The 22,521-nt window shown below is 47.3% G+C and overlaps 6 protein-coding genes across 10 annotated transcripts in view; 3 read left to right on the plus strand and 3 right to left on the minus strand.

Moving 5' to 3' along the window:
* Positions 1 to 22,521, minus strand: part of LOC126559328 (complexin) — a 553,464-nt gene that overhangs the window by 416,055 nt on the left and 114,888 nt on the right. The window lies entirely within an intron of this gene.
* The window catches only part of LOC126556746 (attractin), a 317,924-nt gene that overhangs the window by 294,604 nt on the left and 799 nt on the right, over positions 1 to 22,521 (plus strand). The window contains exons 2-4 of the mRNA XM_050212216.1: positions 17,135 to 17,563; positions 19,018 to 22,203; positions 22,280 to 22,406. Coding sequence (XP_050068173.1) covers positions 17,232 to 17,563; positions 19,018 to 22,203; positions 22,280 to 22,406 — 3,645 coding nt within the window. The 5' untranslated portion in view covers positions 17,135 to 17,231. The remainder of the gene's footprint in view (positions 1 to 17,134; positions 17,564 to 19,017; positions 22,204 to 22,279; positions 22,407 to 22,521) is intronic.
* Positions 1 to 22,521, plus strand: part of LOC126557182 (ATP-dependent RNA helicase SUV3 homolog, mitochondrial) — a 304,903-nt gene that overhangs the window by 137,647 nt on the left and 144,735 nt on the right. The gene's annotated exons all lie outside the window — the stretch shown is intronic.
* Positions 1,944 to 4,848, minus strand: LOC126565328 (chorion peroxidase). The gene is made up of 4 exons (XM_050222504.1): positions 4,688 to 4,848; positions 4,466 to 4,605; positions 2,509 to 4,389; positions 1,944 to 2,320 (listed from the first exon to the last, which is right to left on the minus strand). The coding sequence occupies exons 1-4, from the start codon at positions 4,846 to 4,848 to the stop codon at positions 1,944 to 1,946; spliced, it is 2,559 nt and encodes an 852-aa protein (XP_050078461.1).
* Positions 6,260 to 10,149, plus strand: LOC126556808 (nuclear pore complex protein Nup133). The gene is made up of 5 exons (XM_050212326.1): positions 6,260 to 6,399; positions 6,473 to 7,163; positions 7,231 to 9,085; positions 9,160 to 9,701; positions 9,784 to 10,149. Exons 1-5 carry the CDS (start codon positions 6,260 to 6,262, stop codon positions 10,144 to 10,146), a joined length of 3,591 nt encoding a protein of 1,196 aa, XP_050068283.1. The 3' UTR covers positions 10,147 to 10,149.
* On the minus strand, positions 12,685 to 15,557 carry LOC126557107 (uncharacterized). The gene is made up of 4 exons (XM_050212770.1): positions 13,496 to 15,557; positions 13,349 to 13,419; positions 12,989 to 13,117; positions 12,685 to 12,906 (listed from the first exon to the last, which is right to left on the minus strand). The coding sequence occupies exons 1-4, from the start codon at positions 15,555 to 15,557 to the stop codon at positions 12,685 to 12,687; spliced, it is 2,484 nt and encodes an 827-aa protein (XP_050068727.1).

The raw sequence follows: 22,521 nt of genomic DNA on the forward strand, positions 1-22,521 counted from the left end.
CTGGTCTCCTGATAGAAATTCGACTTAATGAGTAACGCACTAACACACCGTTGCTTCGGTGTGGTGGCCTACGTTAAGACGCCGAAAGGATACACTTGCTGGAGCAATGTTTACTAATTAAAACCGAAGTAGCTAATTGTTATTTGGAGTTGAGTCTTTTGGGGTGGACGTTGCCAACGACTCTTACAGTGATGAACGCATTTTGTGTCGGTACTCGTGGTGTAAATTTCTCACCAAAGATTGTTTCAAGAAAAGCGGGATATTCGTCTCTCTGTTTTCCTTTTCGTTTTCTTCTATTTTATTGGAAAATGTACCGAAATTAATGGTTTGTGATGTTCATGCTTATTGCACTAGAGCGCCTAAAACAGATTTCACGTGTGAGTACAAGAACATGCAACGCTGTTAAGTACCTTTAGACTTCCGCTTACTATTATTTACGATCGGAGGTATCTTTCCTTTCTTGAAGAATTTATTGAATTGCTTGAGCTGAAAAGAAAAAAAAGGAGGAGAAATAATATCTTTAATTTAATAAAATCAAGTTAGAAACAGTCTTTTACAATTGTATTAATGATCCCTAGATTATTCTTGTATTGGACCCTCTTGTATTTACTCTTTATGTGGACAAATTATACCATAAAAATATTTTTTTAATTTTTGTTTAAGTATTACGGCTCGGTGCCATATTCTCAGATCTTTTTGGCTGATTTTGTACAAATTTCTCAAGGCATTTCCACCTTGTTTTGCTGCTGCTGCTGCTAAATGCTGCTAAATGAATTTAAATATGAAATAATTTTGTTAAATACTTTCTGGGACGTAAAAAGCATATTTTGTAGAACGTTCAGTATCTTCAAAAACCACCTACTAATAGGTGGTAATAGGTTCACATATTTCTTCTCAATCCTGCTATTCTGTTTTGTGCACCTCACTATGGCATTCTTCCCTCAAACGTTTCGAAGCACTAATTAATGTCCTCTCTACCTCCAATCACACCATACACAACCCCTCGTACTGCTAAAACAATGCCCTACTATCTCTATCTCTCCCAGCACTCATCAGCAAAAATCCGACGCAGTCGTACTTCTCATCCGGACAGTCCTTACCAGAAACCTACCCACCCTACCAAGTCGTGCAGCACACACATCATCAGCGAAACCCTACCGACGTCGTTCATTTATCTTTGTCGCCTGTCGCTTGCTGTGGAGCTGGGGCTACTATGTGCACGGCAACTCTATGGTGGCCGTAGATTTCACTCATTAAGCGTCCATTCTACCAGGCGCACAGAACGCATAGGAGATAGCGGTTGTACCGACATTTCTGTCTAACGAAAAGAAAGATACCCGAAACCATCGTTGTGCTAGGTGCGATGGTGCGTTCGATGGCGGTGGATGGAACCGATTACAGGCAACAGGGCGAAAACATGCTCTAGCTATGTACAAAACGGCAGAGTACGCCGAACAAAAGTGGGTGCCATCCGGTGAGACAAGGGAGCGAATTGTACTTCCCCAGTGACAACACACCGACAATACCGGGTAGCCCTGGCTTATGCTGGGGAAATCTACTATCAGTGCCATTCATTAGCCAGAGTGAAATGGGAATACGGTCTGGCGAGAGCGAGACAGTGGATACAAAAAGGAAAACGTGTTTCAGGCGCGTGTGCGTCGGCAGTCCTTTTAATTACTCACGGTTCCGTTCCAATCTCACCCTTGCCCTGTCCAAACATTAGGTCCGGGGATTCGAGTAGTACGATTACAAACGTGCACACAACCGAAGGCACCCATGGACACGAAGGTTCATCTAGGCAGAAAAAGGTTATTTAACGAACATTTGTAGAAGAGAGAAATTAAGGACCAATTCAAAAGTATTCTTCGATATAATAAATTGTAGCAGATTAAGTCATCAGTAGTAGACAATTCTCAAAAAAAACCTTGTTCTTACCCAAAAAATTACGCTCCAGAATTCGTCGTTGTCGTCAGAAGTGTCTCGGTCGTCGTTTCCGTCGTGATAAATTCTGTTGCCTTCTCTCTATCCACCATATCCGTTTCCATTGTGGTGCGTGTGGTGGTAGTTCCGGTAGACTTTGGTTCTAGTACTAGCACCTTCATTCGATCGGTTGCAATTTTAGCCGTTCTATGGCTAGGCTGCGACGTCGAGTCCTCACGGAACGGTTCAAAGTCGAACGTATCCAACTGCTTACAGTTCGTTTCGGGATTCGTCTTTGAATCGGTACGCTTCATGAGATGAACCGGTGACTGCTCGATGTTATCCGAATTACGGCAGATAATGCTTGAGAGCTTCGTATCGTAAATTTGCTGCAGTTGACCTGTGAAGAAGTTGAAAAGAACAATTATCTTACCTTATACTACAGACAATCTTCGATACATGGATCTGTTGTTGCCTTGGAATCGCGCACACAAATGTCTAAGACTACTTAGATGCATTTTATGTGCTTTTGTATTTCGTCGTCGAACATGTTTGGCGTTTGATTGCTTTTTTCCTCTTGCAACGTACCTTCAGTAAATCTTTGAGGCCCTCGTCGTCGTTCGTACCAGAACGAATCACCCTGTTTCAACCTCAAAAATTGATCCGCCAGCAGGCAGGTTAGCAACGGTCCCACGATACCATCCTTAACCGGCGGCTCACTCAAAGCACCCGAGTAAACGTCCACGTTGGCCGGTTCGTGATAGATGCTCCTCATCTGCTTATATGATTCCGGATCTACAATACGCTCCAGTTCGCTCCAGCTATCCGCCGGAGTAAGATGGCAGTGTCTGCGCCAACGAGGATAGGCCGGCAGCCCATGATCCCGTCCGCGTTGAATGTTGAGCGACACCAAATCTAACCCGCACGGATGATTATGCAGCAAATGTTCGTCCGCCTTCTCGAACAACTTCTCCGTCAGTTCGGTGGAGAAGTATTGATCGTATTTCCCCAGAGCCGTGCTCATGGCACCACCGATCGCATTATCCAACCCATCGTGCGCATACAGCGAGTAAGGATTAAACAGCATCCGGTGTAGCTCAATGCCCGAGCTAGACGACGTTGGATTGCGCGTTTTTTTCATCAGTCCAGGAAGAAGCGTGTGCGCAAATCGGAAGGCAGCGCCAGCAAACACATTCGCGATCGAAGCATCTACCGAACCATTGTACGTATCATCGCGACCGGTCGATTCGGGCAGGATGCCCATCTTCGAGGCCGTTTCATTGCCGACAATTACCGGCACAAACTCAGCATACGTGATGTGTTGCATCTGGGCGGCAAGAATGCGTCGTGCCTCCTGAAACAACCGTTCATCATCCCAGTGCGGGTTGACTCGGGCCAATCCATCGGCCAGACTGTTGTGGTGCCTTGCCCAGATCAGGTGCATCGAGGTAAGGTGCAGATTCTCGTTGGCTCGTGTATCACCCGATTCGAAGCAATATTTGCCGGCTGCATTCATTTCCTGCTCGTTACAACCGTCCAGCGGATCAGTCGATACCGGAAGCAATTGTCGGCCATCTGGTGTGCGTAGCATACGCAACCGTCCCCCTTCACCTGTCCGTAGCTTCTTCATACGTTGCTCGTCCGAACCATACACAACAGAGCCGTCGATGAAGGCAGTGGCTTGATTTAATTGTTGCCGAGGGCCGAAATGTCCCGTTGGTGCCGGTACGGAGCGTACAAAATTCATGCAGGTGACATTATACTGATGGTAGTACGGATCTCCTGGACCCAGCGGAACGGGAAAACACTCCGGATGTTGTGGCTGGCCTGGATCGCAGCACTCGATAGGTTTCCCGTCCACACCCTGATTTAATGCCGTTGAAGTTATGTCATGATCGAGAAATTGTCCCCAGACCGCAAGCATTACACTAAAGTTAGGATCGCTGTGGTACGACGGGCGATGAATCTCCAGCGAAACTTGTCTAGCACTGGGCAACTCCGCGCCATCGACGGAAGCACGCGGTGCAGAAATACCATCAGCATAATCTGGATTTAGCTGACGCCGGAACGGTATCATCGCAACTCCATACTCGAACGGATGTTCCTTATTGTTGCAAGTTCCATTCGCGGATCGGTATCGAGCGTTAAAATCACATTGCGGGTTACGGTGCATCCGAGGCAAATTCATCACCGGTCCTCGACCAATCGATCCTCGGTGACGGATGTCAAGCCTTCGCACCAGTGCCTTCGTAGCACGATCCTCGACAAATCCAACCTTGGCCGCTAACCGGGCGGCCACCGTTGCACCGACCGACTTCTGATGACGGAAGGAGGGCGAGTTAATTGGTGGTGAAGAAAGTGTCTCCTCCAGCAACTCCTTATCACCGAGTGCCTTTTCGCCTTCTGCTATTGCGGCCGCTTTCGCATCTTCACTCACATCCGTACCGTTCCACTGAGGAGGTAGTTCATCTGGAAATGAATCAATAAGCAACACTTTAAGCCAACACTTCTCTTAACCTTCCCAACTGACAGCTCCATTACTTACCGGCCAGTGGGAAACTAATGAGATTTAAGAGCTCAGGAAAATCCGCCGCCGTAGTATTGGCTCCATCAAGAGGCGGCTTCGTCGCATCGCCGAATATGATGTAACTAATGCTGATCACGATCGCCAGCGCGAATGCACCCCTGTTGGTAGGTTCCCAAAGGAAGACAATTACGTTAAGCGTTCGTTCTTAATTCTATTTCTTCCGAGTTAATACTGGCTTACATGATGGCCGAACATATCCAGCACTGGAATGTTCGAACCTGACGTTCGCGAACACTTTCGTGTGACTTCAGGTGATGCACATTTCCTGAAGGACCTGACACCAGCGGAAGTGGACCGGAAAGATCCGATGTTAATGGCGTACGTTCATCAACCATGACCATCGATCTATTAAGAAATGAAGCCAAAATGAGCGCTATTAATACACTGTAGGTTCAAAAGCGATTATGATATTTTAGTATTGTAAAGCACTCGCCACTAGCCAGGGTTATCCGGTTATTAAAAGACTAAAAACTAATGACTTTTTGAAACAATTCTTCACCGCTTCACCGAGAGAGAGAGGGTTCCTACATCGACCACGATCGCACACGGACTAATTGAACTATCACCATTACATCTAATAAACCGGTCCTTTGGCCACACCGCCGCTGTGTGTGAGCGTTCCCGAAGCCACAGAGCCATCACCACCCCCCGTGTCATTTGATACAATGCATTCCAACCGGTGTAAACACCGTGCTACCTTCGTTTCGTCGTGTAGGCTCGTGTGGTGAGTGACGTGACCACCGTACATTGCCGAATGTACCATGTCTTGCAACTAAGTTCCCGCGACCAATGGCTGACTAACGCTGCACCTTACTAAGGTTTCTCGTTGTTCATTCTCGCTCGTCTCCCTATGCCGCCTAAGACCCGTCCGAAGGAACGGAAGCGATCCATAACTTCTAAGAAAGTCTGCCAGAAGAGTCCGTCCACACCGCGATTGCTACTTCCGATGAAGATGGAAAATAAGGCGCTCTAGGACGTCTAATGGTTGACCGTCAAAACATATTTTTGAGGTAGATTAACATTGTCTCAATGTTGTCTTTTGTCCCAATAATGGGGACAAAAACGATTTTGGGATAAGTTCGATGATGAATTCGTAGATGTGTTGTTGAAGTGGTCGCTTTCGGCCAACAACCAACACTTGAAAGGTTTCTTCCACAGGGGGGAATCAATCCGGAAAGTGATCACGCTAAGTCCGGTGGTAGCGAAGGTAATGCTTACCATTCGTTTTGTTGTGCGAAAGCGAAAGTGCATGAAAATTTAAATCGCTTTTAAAATATGAGCTATTTGCTAGATTTGAACTGAACACGTTGAACATGTTTTGGCTGCGTACTGCAAGTACGCAGAAAGTATCCAGCCTGATTACAGGTGGCTTCGTGCAAGGCATTTTTGCTCGTTTGTATGGAGTTAAAGATGGAGGAAAAGTAGTTTCTAATGCTTTTATTCGGCTTATGTTAAGTCGAAAAGCTTTATTTCCCTAGAAAAATTGTTAATCCACTATAAATTGATAACCACATGCAATTCACGCATTTCATGCCAAATTTTGTACACTACTGTAGCTGCAGCAGAGTGTGTAGTACGCAACACGACGTTATAAACGCTACGCTCATGCCGGCTGCGTTGTCAGAGTGAATGTTGACAATAAACAGGAAAAAGCGCGAGAGCACATCAAAACCTGTAAACGATTGTATTGTAAAATTGTACAAAAAAGTGTGTGTAGAATTCGAGAGCAAAGCCTAAATTTGTGTCGCAACCATGGATCGTAGATTTTCGTTTGGTCCCGGCCCTATTAAAAACAGTACAATGTCGAAATCGCGTCAGTCGCTCGGTGGTTCACTATTCTCTGCCGGGGCACGGTCAACCAACTCCAGCACGTTTGCTCGTCAAGGCTCAGGGTATTGTGTTTGGGTGTTTTGTTAAAGTGAGTTTTTTTTTTAATTAATCCTTCTCTCGTTCTCGTTTATCTAGCCGCTACAGCGTATCGTCGCGTTCGAATGTGTCCACAATGCGCGTGGTTGCCAAATCTGAGTACAACATACTGGAATCGTACGGCTTTTCGCTGCCGGTGCAGGTGACCGAGGTGCTTACGTTCAACGAGCGAAACATCAACGTATCGGTAAACTACAGCCAAAATGGTTGGGCTTGGTTGGTGCAGGGGCGTCGTCTGTTCGTTTGGCAATATCGTGACAATCCGAACCATAGACCAACCGCCGGCTTTGGGATGGAAACTTTCTCTACCCCACGGCGTCCGTACGCTGGTCAATGCCGTCAGCTAACACTGCCACACTGCGACATCGGTCACAAGGCATCGTTGGTGACGGTGTTTGTGAACGAGGGCCACCAGATGGCTTCCTGTTTGGCCGTTTCACCAGCCGGTGATGTACGCTACTGGCAGTCGATCGCTCACGATGGTTCTTCGATCGACGAGTGCAACATACTTGAGGGACAGGAATTTGAACAGTTGATTGGTCTCGGTGGACAGGAATTTGTGCTAGCCACGACCACGTGTAGCTTGATGAGACTTTATGTACATCTACAGAATGGGCGGTACATGATCGTTCCACGGCTTATTAAACCTCCGTCCGGATTTTTCGGTGGTATTGGAAAACGATTCGCTTCTATCATCATCGGAATGCATAACAATCAGGAGCGTGAGAATGTAAGTAACAAACCAAAAAAAGCGCTTGCCATTCATTTATCTCCTTACTAACTCGTTTACCTTCCAGAAATTGGTTAAAATAAGTTGCGAAAAAATCTCCCAAAACCCCACCGAATGGCACATCACAGTGTTAGCCGATCGGTGGATTCAACGTTGGGCCGTTCAGCCACACAGTGGAAACGAACGATTCCTTAGCGAGGATGCTGACATTATGAAGAAGATGCGTGACTTTTTCTACCAAAAGTTATGGAACACCCGTGACGTGTCGGAAATTGAGCTGTGGGCATTGGACATGCAGGCAACCGATCGGGGTGTGATCATACTGGCGGCCGCCGTTAATGAGCAACGTTCTCCGCAAGTCTATTACGCACTAATGACGGTAATATTCGAATCGGACAGCACGTTCACGCTCAAAGAAAGCACCATCATGCGCTACAAGGGTTTCTACAGTGCGGAACGGTTGGCGGAGCTGATCGATTTCCGGTTCATTGCTAATCGCAGCTTTGCCTACGTGTACAACGATCGTTACATTTTCCCTGTGGCACTAACGGAAACCGATGCGATCAGTAGTCAGGGAAGCAGTCCCACTACAACCGGTGGCGAAGAGGTGGAAAAGCTTGAATTTCACGCACGTGAAGACATGATCCTGATGGGGAACTGTTTCCAGAATACGCCACTCTTTTTCTCGCGTCTCAACGGGATGGTTATCGTAACGCCATCCGATTTCGATCCGAGCGATATGTTCAATTCGTCCGTTTCGTCGGATATGTTCAACCCGAACTGTTCCGTAGCAGATGCGACCGTTCTGATGCAGCAGTCGATCTTTGCACCGGCAACTACCAATGCGGGAAATTTGATCTTGTACGAGCTGGATCCGGAAGAAATTGCTACCGAGAACGACATGCACCAGCAAGATCCGGTACAGCAGCTGAAGGCAGCCTTTATATACCACATAAAGCGTAACACGGTGGCAGCGGATGAAATAATCTTCTCATTGCTAGAATCCGTTAGCCAGCGTGATCAGGTGGATGGTGAGCTTGATCGTACGGTGCTTAAAATTGCCATTGATCTTGCCCAAGATACACCGGCTGCTGATCCACGTTGGGAGGTCACAAACAAGCATGCGCTCGGTTCTTCCACATCGATGCAAATTATTCAACAGCTACGAGAGAAGAATATTGCGTATTCGCAGTTTATTGAATTTTTGCGCAGTAGGAATCTTTGGGATCGTTTGAATGGGGTCAGAAATCCGTTGACGATGGATTCGCGAGATGCCCGTCCAACATCACTGTGCCTGTCGGACATAGGGGAAAAGATAGTCGCTGCGATTGGTATCAAATGTCTACACAACAGTCATTCACGAATCATCGATGAGGCAATCAACTTGGTACTGCGACAATCGAACCGTACGGTTCCGTTCCCCAATCTAACGCCACAAGATCTGTTCTACGCACAGACGCATCGAGTAGAGGAATTGTTCAAGGTGCTCAGCGAGCTGGTAGATTCATACGTTCAGCAGGAGCTTACATCGATTCAAATTCAGACAGCACTGGTCGAGGTCAACACGATCGTCCTAACCGTCCTGCAGGAAGTGTTAAAGTACCGAGAATCGAAAGCCAGTACATACACGATCCGCGAGGAGCTACGCAACCGTTACGAGCAGATACCGTGGACAGCGATGTCCGGAAAGGGAGGATTGCGAGATGTTTTGCTGCAGTTAATCAGTAGCACACTGCGCCACGGTGTGAAGGGCACGGCGGAACCGGAGTTCCGTATGAAACATTTCAAGCACATGACCGAGCTGATCGATTATGTGCTGGACGGGCGAAAGAATTATCTGGAAAGTGTTTATGACGAGGAAAAGTATGCCGTCCTGTTACAACAGTACGAATCACAGCGGATCGATCTTATTTATCCCTTAGGTAAGCGATTGCTTAAGGCAACTACGAGTACAATTCTTACTTAACAAACATCTTTTTGATACATTTCGCAACAGTGGAAGCGGAACAGTACGAGATGGCGGCGAAGCTGGCGGAAAAGTATTTGGACTTTCAAACGTTGGTGGAAATATGCGACAAAACCAACAACCAGGAACGGTTGGATGAGTACATCGAGCGGTACAAAGAGCACGACTTCTCGCAGTTCGCCATCAGCTGGCACATGAACCAGAACAAGCAGGGAGATATACTGCATCGCTTCAAGAACAATCAGTCAGCGTTAGCCCGTTTTTTGGTCGATCATCCATCGATGGCCTGGATACAGCTGCTGTTTAACGGTGAGCTGGCTCAAGCAGCCGACGTACTCCTGTCATTGGCCCAGCGGGAAAAAGAGTTACTGGCAAGAAAGAGAGCTATACTTTGTCTAGCCAAGTTGTGCCTGTTGGCGGCGGAAGGTGACACCTATCAGGCGCAGATCGATGCAATCAACGCTGAATTAGATTTGATTGAGATACAGGAAAACATTCCGACAGAAATACTGGATATATTTGGATACGACACGAAACATGTGAAGGTTCTCACACCCGAAGAGATAGTTGACGTAAGGAAGGAAGCTAAAAATTGTCATTATACTATATTTTTGAATTCAATTCTTACTTTTCCTCACGCATTTCTAATTACAGCTCTATATTGCCGATGAGTATAGCCAGTCGAGTGAAAAGGAATTCCATTATGCGCTCTCGTTGCTACCGTTTGTTGAAGATCCGATCGAGATTCGCCATCGCATCTGGTGCGCAGCGATCCAGCGTGATTCGTGGGAAGAGTACAACAAAAATGCTCCACTGGACAGTATGCAAAACATACTGTTCTTTAGGCTGATCGATCTTTGCTACATCTCGGATGCGGGTGACCTGGAAAACTTCTTGCCACCATTGGAAAGCTTTCTGAATGCGCCAGAGTTGGGCGATCTGACGCAAAGCAAATCGTTCCAGTATCTTATGAAGCTTGGATATGAACACATCAATGAATCGTACAGACAAAAATAGGTAGTTGTTGGTGTCAATGATTTTTTTTTGTCATAAGTTTGCAGTTTATAATATGGTCCGTGTGCTTCAAACAGGCATCTCAATAAAGTGTGTTCAATTCAGCTCAATAGATATACATTACTGACATCCTTGCTTTAATTTAATCGTAGCTGTCCATAGCCAGTTTTGCGATCATTTCGTGTTAATATCTGGTCTACGTTAACACACTGCCAACAAATCAAAACACTTTACAACGGAAGAAACTAACGAAGCGGATGATTATTGCAATGGTTCCATAACGATGAAACTACACAGTAGATACAAAAGAAAGGTGCATCACAACTCCTAGTGTTAAACAGGACGAAGACAAACTACCTGTATGTCGGAAGATCTGACTGTAGAGATAAAATCCTCCTGTGAATATCTGGAAACGGTAGAGGAGGTTTGATACCTTGGCGAAATCCAAGTTGAAAGTTGTTTTTTGAAACAGCATGCCTACAACTAATGAACTTCGCGAATCCTGACCTCGACTGATGGAGGACGCAATTATTCTCCCCGTTTGCTAACTGTCGGTGTCGTGTCGAAGATAACCTTCGACGTAACCAGTACTGCAAGGATACAATGTTTGGAAAACGTGACGAGAATGGCGGACACATACCCTACCAGTAATAGACTCGGTAGAAAAGCTCGTTCATCACAAGGCGTAAAACATAGGGAACTAGTTGGTTCGATCTAGTAGAATGAAGTCTAAAGGACGATCATATTAGTCACCGGTCCACCTTCTCACGAACTAATAAAGACAGATTACTGTGTTCTTAATAGATATTTGTAGCTAACCGTACTGGTTCTTCACAAAAGATTTCAATACTGCTTTTTGTGGTCGGATAATTCTGGCATACATAGGGATAAAATTTTAAGTATAGAGAAACTATAGATCTGAAGAAACTAATACCAATCATATCCATAACTTATTTTGCAGATGATGGTACATTCACACACTTTTACTTGTCGGTCTTCTTCCGGTTCCATCAAGACCTGTGGCGTAGAATAGATACAACGCATGGGGCGTTTTGTTTTCTGTTTAAATCACTTCGTAACTATTTACATTTTATTTTCTTGTTTGTTCGTCATAACAGACAATTGTAGTAGAGAATTCTCTCTAAATCCTATAAGTTTCCGGATGTGTGTGTGTGCTGTTGTGTGTACATGTGTCCCCCGGTGTTGGTGTCATCACATACTTTTACATACCGAATCGGAGGATTTTTCAATGTTATATCCCACCACAGGGCGGTAATTTAATAAATTCTCTTTTTGATGTTTGCTGCACTTAAAAAAGACCCTTTCCACTTTGTTGATGCGTATTTCTCGGTTTTTGGCTCTACCAACCGGCCTTTGTCGCGTCCAGTGGCCTTCGCGACTTCGTGACTGTTTAACTTTTAAATTACTCATGCAGAAGAATAGACTACATACACAGTCTTGCTCTTACGCGGACGACAAACGCGCTCTCGTTATCGAATAATATACTGTACAGTATCTTTTGAGGGATTTTACTAAAAAGAACTTACGATACCATATACAGCACAAATTAAGTGACTCTTGTAAGGAGGAAGAGGAGTACACAGGCCCTTTTTGTCGTGCAACTACCGTTCCGAATGATGCACACTAACGTTCAACCTTGTTGCCCACCCACAGCGCCTCACTGTGCACACTTATAGTGAATTACCTTTTTTTCGTTTCCTTACAAAATAAAAACCGAAAATACGACTACGAAACGATGCGAAAATTATACGGGTAACGCATGAAGATATGTAAATATCGAGAGAAAAAAAAAACCTAATGTGCTACATTGCATTTGCCGTTGGTCACCACTCATAAAATTTCACTCATTCTGTTCTTCAGCTTCTTCATAAAGATTCTCTTGCAATCCACGATTCACAGAACGGTGAGATTAGACCGCTTATTACACACAAACACACGTCACTTATTCATCAACCCCAGCACTAACACGATGGAAGGATTTAAGGACACACTCTTGCACCGTCGAATTTCCAAAATTGGCATTTACAAGACTGTCGGCACGTGGATAAAATAAACGGCGCTACTTTCCTGAATGAAATCAACATGTATTATGTACACAAACATTAAACACTAACCGCGACGTTTTTATATGTGGTGCTGAAGCGGAAGCGTGTAAAAACCGTTGCTACGGGGATAGCCATTGTAACCGCGTACGAGTACACTGCACGGCTAACAAGAAACAAAAAACTCCCGGTAACGCACGGAACATTTCATTACGACCGAGCAAAACGCTATATGACCAGCTAAGTATGCACTTACAGCAGGATCACGGCGAGCAGAGTGACGACACCGATTCGATTCACATTTCATTCGATCACCATCTTCCTTTGCGCGATACAAGGGAGGCCACGGTTTCCAGCGCACATTTCACTCGTCGTCTTTATTTTCACCCCCTCTTCGCGGTTTATCTACATCACTAGTACTTTTCACCGACGTTAGGAACGGAACTGGGCGTCACACGAATTTCCTTGCACTTTAACTTCATCGGTTCATTAACACCACCGGTGGCTGTGTTGCCGTGGTGGCAGTAGCCGTAGGTTCATGTGCATGTCCGTAGCTACCGAGGTTTGCCAACGGCGTGCCGGAAGCGGAACCCATCTCACCACCGATGAGTTTCCGCTTGGCAATTGCTTTCTTAACGTACGCCGTAATCAGGGCCTGTATCTTGGCCGGATTGATTTCTCCCGATCGGCTGTGACATATCTGTAACGAAGAAGGACCAGATAAAAACGATCATTACGCATACACAGCAAATAGTGAGTACAATACGGTACGAGATACCTACCTTGGGAATCGATTTTCGCATTATCTCCTTGTACTCGTCCTTGTCGATGCGCTTTTTATTGAAGTGTGGTTTAAGGAAATGTTTCACCTCTTCCACTATTCGTTCCTGGCGCTGGAGCTTTTTGATGAGCTGGGGAGGAGATGATGAAATGAAAGAGTTGGATCAATCGAGTGATCAGTTGCCATGGTAGTAGTGTTGAGAAATTTATGATGAGCCAAAACGAAATGAATTAAATGAAAGTATTAGGACGAACGGATCGGATCGGAACGATTTTGAAAAAATGAACTATTTTGCAGGGCTCATACCGGAACGTCCAACAATACATGGTGACGACACGATGGTTCTTGCCATATTGCTTACCTTTTCCTTCACCTGCATATCAACGGCCGAGTCAGGTATTTCATCCAGCATTTCTAACGTCATTTTATGAGCTAAATAAAAGTAAGTAGAAACAAAATCATTAATCTTTCTTCCTTATCACTATAAAAAAAGTCTGCTTTCGCTTACGTTTGTACATTTCATCCACAGCGATCACCGATCGATGCTGATAGCTTTTCCGCAGATCACCGTACAACGTTTTCGGATCGTTGCCAAACACCTTCCGAAGATTGTCGACCGTCAGTGCGATGGTTTGCGTTTCCCCATTGCCATCGTGGCTCGGTGGTTCAAACATCTGCTCATCGCAATCACTCGAACGGGGTGAGTACGGTGAAATATCACCATCGTTCAGCTCATCCTCGAAGGGAACTCCACCGCTCGTGGTCGCACCACCACTCGTCGTACCTCCACCGCTTGGTTGACCACCGATCGTCGCATTTGTTTGGCTCGATTTGCCCGCCATTCCGTGCGATCGCGTGTGATCTGTTCGTCCACTGCCCGATGCAAGCAGCTTCTTCGGCATCGATTTAATGATCGCTTTCATCGGTGACGGATGATGCAGGTGATGGTAAGGACCGGTGGTGGTCGTACGCGATGGACTGCTGTTAAGATTGTTCATCTTCTCGAACGGTGAGTCCGGATGAAGATCGAGCACATCGCTACCGAACACTGCTCCCGGACCGGTTTGCTGGTCGGATTGTCCCATTAACCTTTCCTGCCCATGATGGTGGCCATGCCCGTGGTGTGGATGATGGTGGTGGAGACCATGATGAGCAACCGAGTGATGATGGTGATGGTGGGGGTGGAAGTCCATTTTCGACTCTTTCTGTCCATCCTGTTGGGTGTGATGGTCGAGAAAGCTGAGCGATGATATGCTACCCAAGTCGTGCCTCGAAATGGCCGTGCTGGGAGAGGATTTCGTTGGTTCGAAGGGATCGTACGAGTCAGGCGATTTGGGCGCCGGTTCCGGTGGGGTGTTCGGACCGCGATTACTTTGATCCGCTTCGTTTGGTTTCGACTCTTCTTTACCGATACCCCGTTGTGCCAGCGTCCTTTTGCCTTCCTCGTCACTCAGCACAATGATCTCCTTCGGGCTTGATATTACTTGACCGCCGGGCGATCGTTCGAGATCGATCACCATGACAGGTTTAACGCCCGGATCAAGTTTTTTCTTCTTCGCGGGAGGAAGCTTCTGATCAGGTGATTGATGAACCGATGTTGAATGTTGTTCACTTTGTAGCTGCTGTTGGCTGTCCTGTTTCTTTTCCTGTTCCGATTGTGTTGTCTGTTGCTGCTTTAAGCTGTACTTTTCCTTGACGTCTTTCGTTTCGAGCTCTCGCCCGGAGCTGGGACTGTCTCTGTGAGGACTGCGGGCAGACGTTGCCGTATCGGATGCACGTTCCTCTTTGGTAACGATTAGCTTTTCGCGAGTCTTTTCCCTTTTGGTCTTCTTTCGCTTGCTTTTCTTGTGTCGATCGTTTCGATCCTTCGACTTGTCGTTGTCGATGAAGCTTACGCTTACCAGGATGTTTTGACCGGAAGCGAATATTTCCTTCGACTGGGCCACCTCGTGCTCTGGTGGACAGATTCGCTCCTCGAGTATTTCCTTCTGGCGTCGCTTATCCTTTTTCGCACGTTTGCGCTCCCGTAACCGAGCCTTTTCCTTCTTACGCTTGTCTTTTTTGCGCTTTTTGTGCTTTATTACCGGCGGTGGTGCTACGGATAGGTTCATGGAGGATTCCGTCATTAGGTCCAGCGATCGAATATCATCCTCGTCCGTAAGATCTTCGTACACCGGACTGCCGTACGCTTCGCTTGCCCGTACCGTCCCAAAACAGCTGCTTCCGGAGCTAATATCGCTCAGCACGGACGATAAACTACGCTCACGGCTAGCACTGTGCCGGGAGTAGTCGTCCGCAGCAGCGCGGTATCGTTCCCGGGACGGCCGCTCCGACAACAACACTCTGTCTTGCTGTGCCAACAATCGTTCGTCCGGGGAAATTGCACGCGACCGACGCTCCATCTGCCCATGGTAAGTAGTGTAGGCGGATGCAGGTTGGCTTTGGTTGTTGTATTCTCGCGGCATTTGACCATTGTGGGCGCCCCCGCCGCGCCTGCGATGCCATTTCACGGAACCGCGGTGATAGTAGTTTCCTCTACCGCTGGCACGCAAGTATCGCGTTATAGGCATACCCCGTACGTTGTGCTGTCCTGCGTGCACAGGTTGTGAAACCAGTCACCTTGCCAGAACCGGAGTACACCGATGCTTGGTGCAGCACGGTTTGTTTTGGATAAGCGTTTACAAGCAACAATTTTATCTAGAACTTTACGACACTTTCAAAAAATTTTCGTTTTGCGACTCGAGAGCTTGACAGATGCTTCTTTCTTTTCGTTGTGGTTTTTCTTTCTCCGTCGCCGTGTGCATTTGACGTGTTTGTTTGGTCTTTTTTTGCATTACTCGATCAAAGTCGACCATCGACGAAACGCTTCTTTGGTCGATTGTTGTCTGAATGGCGGAACTCTATAAATGCCATGGGGAATGTTTTTTTTTTTTTCATTTGATTTGCTATTAATTTTCCGCGTTTCTAATAATTTTATCTCTACAATATTTTGCAGGAAGCGTGTATAGTGTGAAATTTGAAGTATTTTAAAGAAACAAAGGAACAGTTAACTCACACATATTGAATCGAGCCAACAGAAGGTGTATGCATAGAAATATCGCATTTTCGCCAATTTGGTGTCATTTAAGTCAATAGGTTTATACCACAATTGTTAGAACTAAATGTATTTTCCACAAATTATCACTATTCAAGCAATTTCACTGCACAAAATGTCACCCACCTGTCCGTTCAGTACCGTCAAAGTACCAATACGTAAATAAAAACATCAAACAACACAACCAACACAAGCTGTGACAGTGGAGAAGCAAAGAAAAAGTCACACCGAAGAAAGAAAGGAGTGAAAAGATAGGAGGAAATCTCTTCCGTCAGACCACTGCTGGCTGGAATAGTCAGGTTAAATTAAGATTTATCAGAAGAAACACGGGAAAACTGAACGTTCGTAATTTACAATTATACAGAACTGTTGGTGGTACGGGAGCCATCGAGCTACAGCTGTGAGCTAGCCAGCCAGGTTTCTTTTTTCTGCCTCTGCAGAATGTGACACTCCGCTCGTGACACGGTTTCCGCTGTGTGGTGCAATGGCGCTAGCGAAAGGAAAGTGAGTCGCGAAAGAGGAAGATTTGCATTCCCATCGTGAACCTTCGCCCGCGCCTGGCCAGCTCCGTATGTGCATGCAAAAGAGTGTGTGTGATCCCGAGCGGTGGGGCTGCAAGTAGGGCGGCAGACGGCAGGAGGGCTCTTCCTCTTAGACCTTCGTCTGCTGGTGGGGTCGTCTGCTGCAAAAGTGCGTTCGTGAGACGGTGTGTGCATCGGTTACGTCCAACGAGTTTTTTTTGCTGTTGTTTTTGGACAGCAGGAAGCAAAGCTCTCTTCCTCAACCCACTACCGAAATCTGTTCTGGCAGCATCGTAGCATAGCCTACTTTGTTTCGGTTAATTTTTTACTTCTTATTTGTGCCCTATTGTGTGTTATTTGTTTTGTGCTAAGGCAGTGCAAAGGCCATCGGAGCAATCCGGAGCACTGGCCGCTCGGTTTAGTGGAAAGGGGATAATCGAAGGCACCGTTGCCGCAGGCTAGTGAACACAGTGCATGTATGTGTGTGTGTGGAGTGTGTCAGTGTCTAGCGCCGCACAAGAGTTGAGGAGAGGTGCACAGTTCTGTTGCGCCTACAGCGTAGACTGGCCCGAATCGGGTGATTCGCCGTTTGAAAGTGGAGTGGTCTTCCGGAAGCGCAGCGAAGCGGAATGCCGCTCGAATATCTGCAAATGTTTGTTTATCTGCTGCACAAATCCAAGTACCGAAGAAAATGTGGCCCATCGCCAACGCCACTGTCAGTGGTGGTGGCGGGTGGCCGTGCCATGGACTTGTGTCGTCTTTCGTTGGTGGTGCTGTTATCTTTATCATGCCACTTTGGGCCTACGATCGTCTCGAGCCAGGGACTAGTTGGAGCGACCGATCCCGGCAGCCGATGCACGGAGGTACGATGCATGAACGGTGGTGTCTGCAAAAACGGAACCTGTCTGTGCCCGGATGGCTGGCAAGGGTCCGAGTGCCAATTCTGCGGTGGTAAGGTTAGGTAAGTGTCGACATTCGAAACCTGTTTACTAAAGCATAGGGAGAGGGGCGGTATAAAAAGATGAAGAAGACAAAAACCGAACAAGAACCAATACCGTCCCAAGTGCCGTCCCAGTGACCTGCATTTGAAGCTCGCTCGTCCCTGCACCGAGCGGATAGAAACCATCCGACATAGCATTGAAAGTCCGGGAGCTCTTGATACAACCAGCAAGTTTGGCCTGATATTCTGTAATCAGATTAAAGTTGGCACTGGAAAAGCGGGGAAAAGCTAGGAAAACCAACAATATGCACGCTGTATACGGTGAATCCAATCAAATGCCTTGCCATATATTGATGCGTAAATAGTAGTTTTCGTCCATTTGTCGTTGTGTGTATTTGTGCACACATACACAAACACCGAGCTAACGAACAGCTGTTGTGAAATGAAGCAGCGTGAAGCAAGATGATAGCATATAATCTCTACATTCTGGTAGAAGTTATAAATAAACATCGATATACAACTTTTAAGAAACAGTTGCAATAAAAGAAACCGCATCCACGCTTCCAATTTCAACAATGAAACCCACAACAACGACTCAAAAACATCTCCCAAACCAAACAATCCGCCTTTGAAAGACACCCATAATCCATATTGGTCATGCCGGAACGAAAAATAAAAAAAATGCCTCAACGAGTAAATTAGGTTGATCGGTGTTTCATACTCATCTTCTGACGGTTCTGCGTTTCAGGAAGATGTTTTTTTTTGCCCCGTGTGTTTGCCTGGGCAATTTGTTGGTTGTACTGGATCGCGCTTCTTATCTTTCCCGCGGGACGTTAATTACGCTGAATGGTGAGGTAGACGGACCGTCCGGGAGCAAAAGAGACGCGTCGGCCGTTCGCCGTCATCGTCTTTATCTTGTGATGTGCTTTTATGGAAGCAAATTTGGAAGCCGCAAGACGCCAAGTAGGCTATGCGCGTAATACGGCGAGCCGAAAAGTGCGATACGATGAAAATATATCACGAAAAACGAGAACAGTAGGCAATGATATCACTGGGCGAGCAGGCGAGGAACTGATGATGATTGCGCACCACTTTTGGAAAAAGAATATACTTTGTTTAACAAAATTTATAGAGTTTTAAATAAACTTTAAAGTCCGGCCCGGTAGACAGGTGACGGCAGGATCGGAGTTCAAATCCCATCCGGACTGTTCTCGCTAGTGATGATTGAATATCCAACTACGTGGTATTATTATCAGCAGTCTAGCTAGCCATTAGATGGCCGGTGTGACCTTAACAGGTCGTTAGGCCACTTTTTTGCTATATGAAAGAAAAAACGTTTTTCTAGGCATTGCAACAATGGAATAAAAATGCAAAACATTTCCGGGTAGGACGTGATCATTGAAATAAAGGTCAAATATATAAACAAATTCCCATTAATATTTTACTAATGCATGAATCGTCAATTTCCCTTCCAGATTAACGGATCCATCCGGCAGCATCCACGATGGATTGGGCAACTATTCGATTGGTGTCAAATGCAGCTGGTTAATCGACGCCCGCGAACACAACAGCATCACGGACAAGGTATCGACCGGTCCATCCCAACCGTCAGTGATACGGCTTCATCTGGAAGAGTTTGCGACCGAATGTGGCTGGGACCATCTGTACGTGTACGATGGCGATTCGGTCGAATCACCGCTGCTGGCCGTCTTTAGCGGGCTAATGTATCGGAAAAATTTCACCATCCGTCGAATACCGGAAGTGTTTGCCCATTCCGGCTCAGCCCTGTTACACTTCTTCAGTGACGATGCGTACAATATGTCCGGCTTTAACATTTCCTACCAGGTGAATGCATGCCCCACGAATGATTCGTCACTGAATTGTTCCGGGAATGGCGATTGCTGGAATGGATTGTGTAGCTGTAATGTCGGATTTACTGGTGCGGCTTGCAATATTCCCCGCTGTCCAAACTATTGTTCCGCCCATCTGGGACGGGGCGTTTGCAACGAGAAGCAGCAACGCTGTATCTGCAGTGCGGGATACACGGGGAACGATTGCTCGCAAACGATCGCACACGGCTACTGGACGGCGATCGATGCGGGAGAGACGGAGGGTTTTACCCCGCCGGGCAGTGCATCGCATGGAGCAGCTGTTTTCCACGACACACTGTACGTGATTGCGGGCGAAAGCTATGGGAAAGCGGCGGCCCTGCTATACATGTACGATTTCAACGGGAAGGTGTGGGAAACGGCACATACCGAGAGCAAACCGGTGCCGGAGTTGCGGTACGGCGCATCGACGGTCATCTTCGGTGACAAGATATTTATGTACGGCGGTGTCATCGAGGGCAAGGGCGTTTGTGGGGAGCTGTGGGCATTCGATGTGAGTGCAAAGATTTGGGAAAACATAACCGTCAAGTCGGAACAGTGCAACGAAACGTATGAGATGTGTGGTCCGCTACGTTCCGCCGGACACACGGCAACGATCGTAACGAACTACGATCAGGTGGGAGGGAGCGGTGGAAAGAAGATACTGTCCGGTGGTGGGGGCGGTGGAAGTTCCCAGAAGATGGTGGTCATTTTTGGACATTCGCCTCAGTTCGGATACCTCAACACGGTGCAAGAGTTTAACTTTGGGACGCGTGAGTGGAAGATCGTGCAGACGCGTGGGTACCCGGTAAAGGGTGGTTATGGCCATTCGGCTGCCTACGATCCCCTGCGGGACCGTATTTACGTGTACGGTGGCATCGTGTCGGAGAGTGACAGTTCGCAGCTGCTAAGCAATAAACTGTTTAGCTACGAACCGCACGAACGGTTGTGGACGTTGCTGGAGACGGCACCGACGGCGCGGTTTCTGCACACGGCCAACTTCCTAACGCCTGGACTGATGATGGTTTTCGGCGGTAATACCCATAACGATACATCACACAGCTTTGGCGCAAAGTGTTACTCCCGGGATCTGATGGTGTACGATGTGCTGTGTGACTCGTGGCACACGCAACCGATGCCGGCGGATCTGTACGCGGATTTGGCACGTTTTGGCCATTCGGCGGCAGTTTTCGAGCGGTCACTGTACATCTACGGCGGATTCGATGGGCAGATGATAAACGATATGCTAAAGTTTACACCGGGAGAATGTCAAGCGTTTAACCGGACGGAACAGTGTCTTAATACGCGTCCGGGTGTAAAGTGTGTGTGGGACATACAGAAGAGCAAATGTATGCCGGCGTCGGCTGTACAGCGCGAGCGGCTGTTCGACCGTGACCAAGAAGGGTTGGAAGTATGTCCGAAGAAGAGTCGACTCGTAATGACCCAACAGGAGCTGATGGATTACGAGTTATGTAGTCAGCTGACCACGTGCCAGGGTTGCGTTTCGACCGCGTACGGTTGTATGTTTTGCGGAATCGGCAACGGGAAGGGTATCTGCGTGAAGGAAAAGTGCCCGGATGTGTCGTACACGTTTCGGGCCGATTTCTATCCCACCAAGGCACTCAAGGATTGTCCGGACAATGAGGAGCACGTGTGTGCGCAACTGCACGGGTGCCATGCTTGTACGGCGGTAAGTGTTTGCCACTGGGACTACGAGCACAGCAAGTGTCAGTACAGCCGGAACAAATCGGGCGATGCACTGAACGATGCGTGTCCACCGGCCTGCTCGGGACTTACGTCGTGCGGTAACTGTACGCAGGAAGAGTGTATCTGGTGCCAGAATGAACAGCGGTGCGTGGATAAGAATGCGTACACTGCCAGCTTTCCGTACGGCCAGTGTCGCGAGTGGACGACGGGTTCGAGCAAATGTCGTGCGGCAAGCAGCGGGAAAAGTCAGTGCGGTTTCTATCGCACCTGTGCCCAGTGTAGGGATGATCCGGCCTGTGGTTGGTGCGACGATGGTTCGATGACCGGGTTGGGTAAGTGTTTGCCGGGCGGAGACAGTGGGGCACACGAAGAATCCGAATGTCCAGCCCAGCGGTGGCATTTTACGCACTGTCCTAGTTGTCAGTGCAATGGACATAGTACTTGTCCCGATTCGAAGACGTGCAAGCAACCGTGTAACGATCTAACCGTTGGACCGAACTGTGACAAGTGCAAGTCGGGCTACTGGGGTAATCCGGTTAATGGAGGCATTTGTCAGAAGTGTGAATGCAACGGACAGGCACAGTACTGTCACAGTGAGACGGGCAAGTGCTTCTGCAGCACCAAGGGACTGGCCGGTGATCATTGCGAAAAGTGTGACGCCACGAACCATTACCATGGTGATCCGAGCCGTGGTTCGTGCTACTACGATCTAACGATCGACTATCAGTTTACGTTCAACCTTTCGAAGAAGGAGGATCGCCACTTTACACAGATCAATTTCCGCAACTCACCGGTCAAGCCGGACATTGATGCGGACTTTACCATCACGTGCAGTGTAGCGGCCAGGATGAACATCACGATCAGGACGGCGGGCGGTATCGAGAAGCCACTGTTTTCGGCGGTCAACTGTTCCACGTTTCGGTACCGATTTTCGAAGGCGGAGCATCAGTTTGGAATCGAGGACAATGTTACGCTGACAACGTTCTACGTGTACGTGTACGACTTTCAGCCACCGCTCTGGATACAGATAGCGTTTTCGCAGTATCCGAAGCTGAATTTGCAGCAGTTCTTTATTACCTTCTCAACGTAAGATCCATTGGACGCGTGGTGAGGTTTCTATCAAGCAAGGTTATTAACTGGACGGTTACCCTTTGTTTTGTAGATGTTTCCTTCTGCTCCTCGTTATGGCGGCCATTCTGTGGAAGATTAAGCAACACTACGACATGTTCCGGCGTCGTCAGCGACTATTTGTTGAAATGGAACAGATGGCGTCGAGACCATTTTCGCAGGTGAGACAATTGGATGAGGTTTTAATGCAGGAGAGGCGCGAAGATGAACTCAAATTTTCCTCCTAAATGATGGAGCTGATTGTCGTTCCCTACAAGTTTTCCTCAATAGTTTTTT

This window comes from Anopheles maculipalpis, chromosome 2RL (assembly GCF_943734695.1).
Source record: "Anopheles maculipalpis chromosome 2RL, idAnoMacuDA_375_x, whole genome shotgun sequence".
NCBI lineage: Eukaryota > Metazoa > Arthropoda > Insecta > Diptera > Culicidae > Anopheles > Anopheles maculipalpis.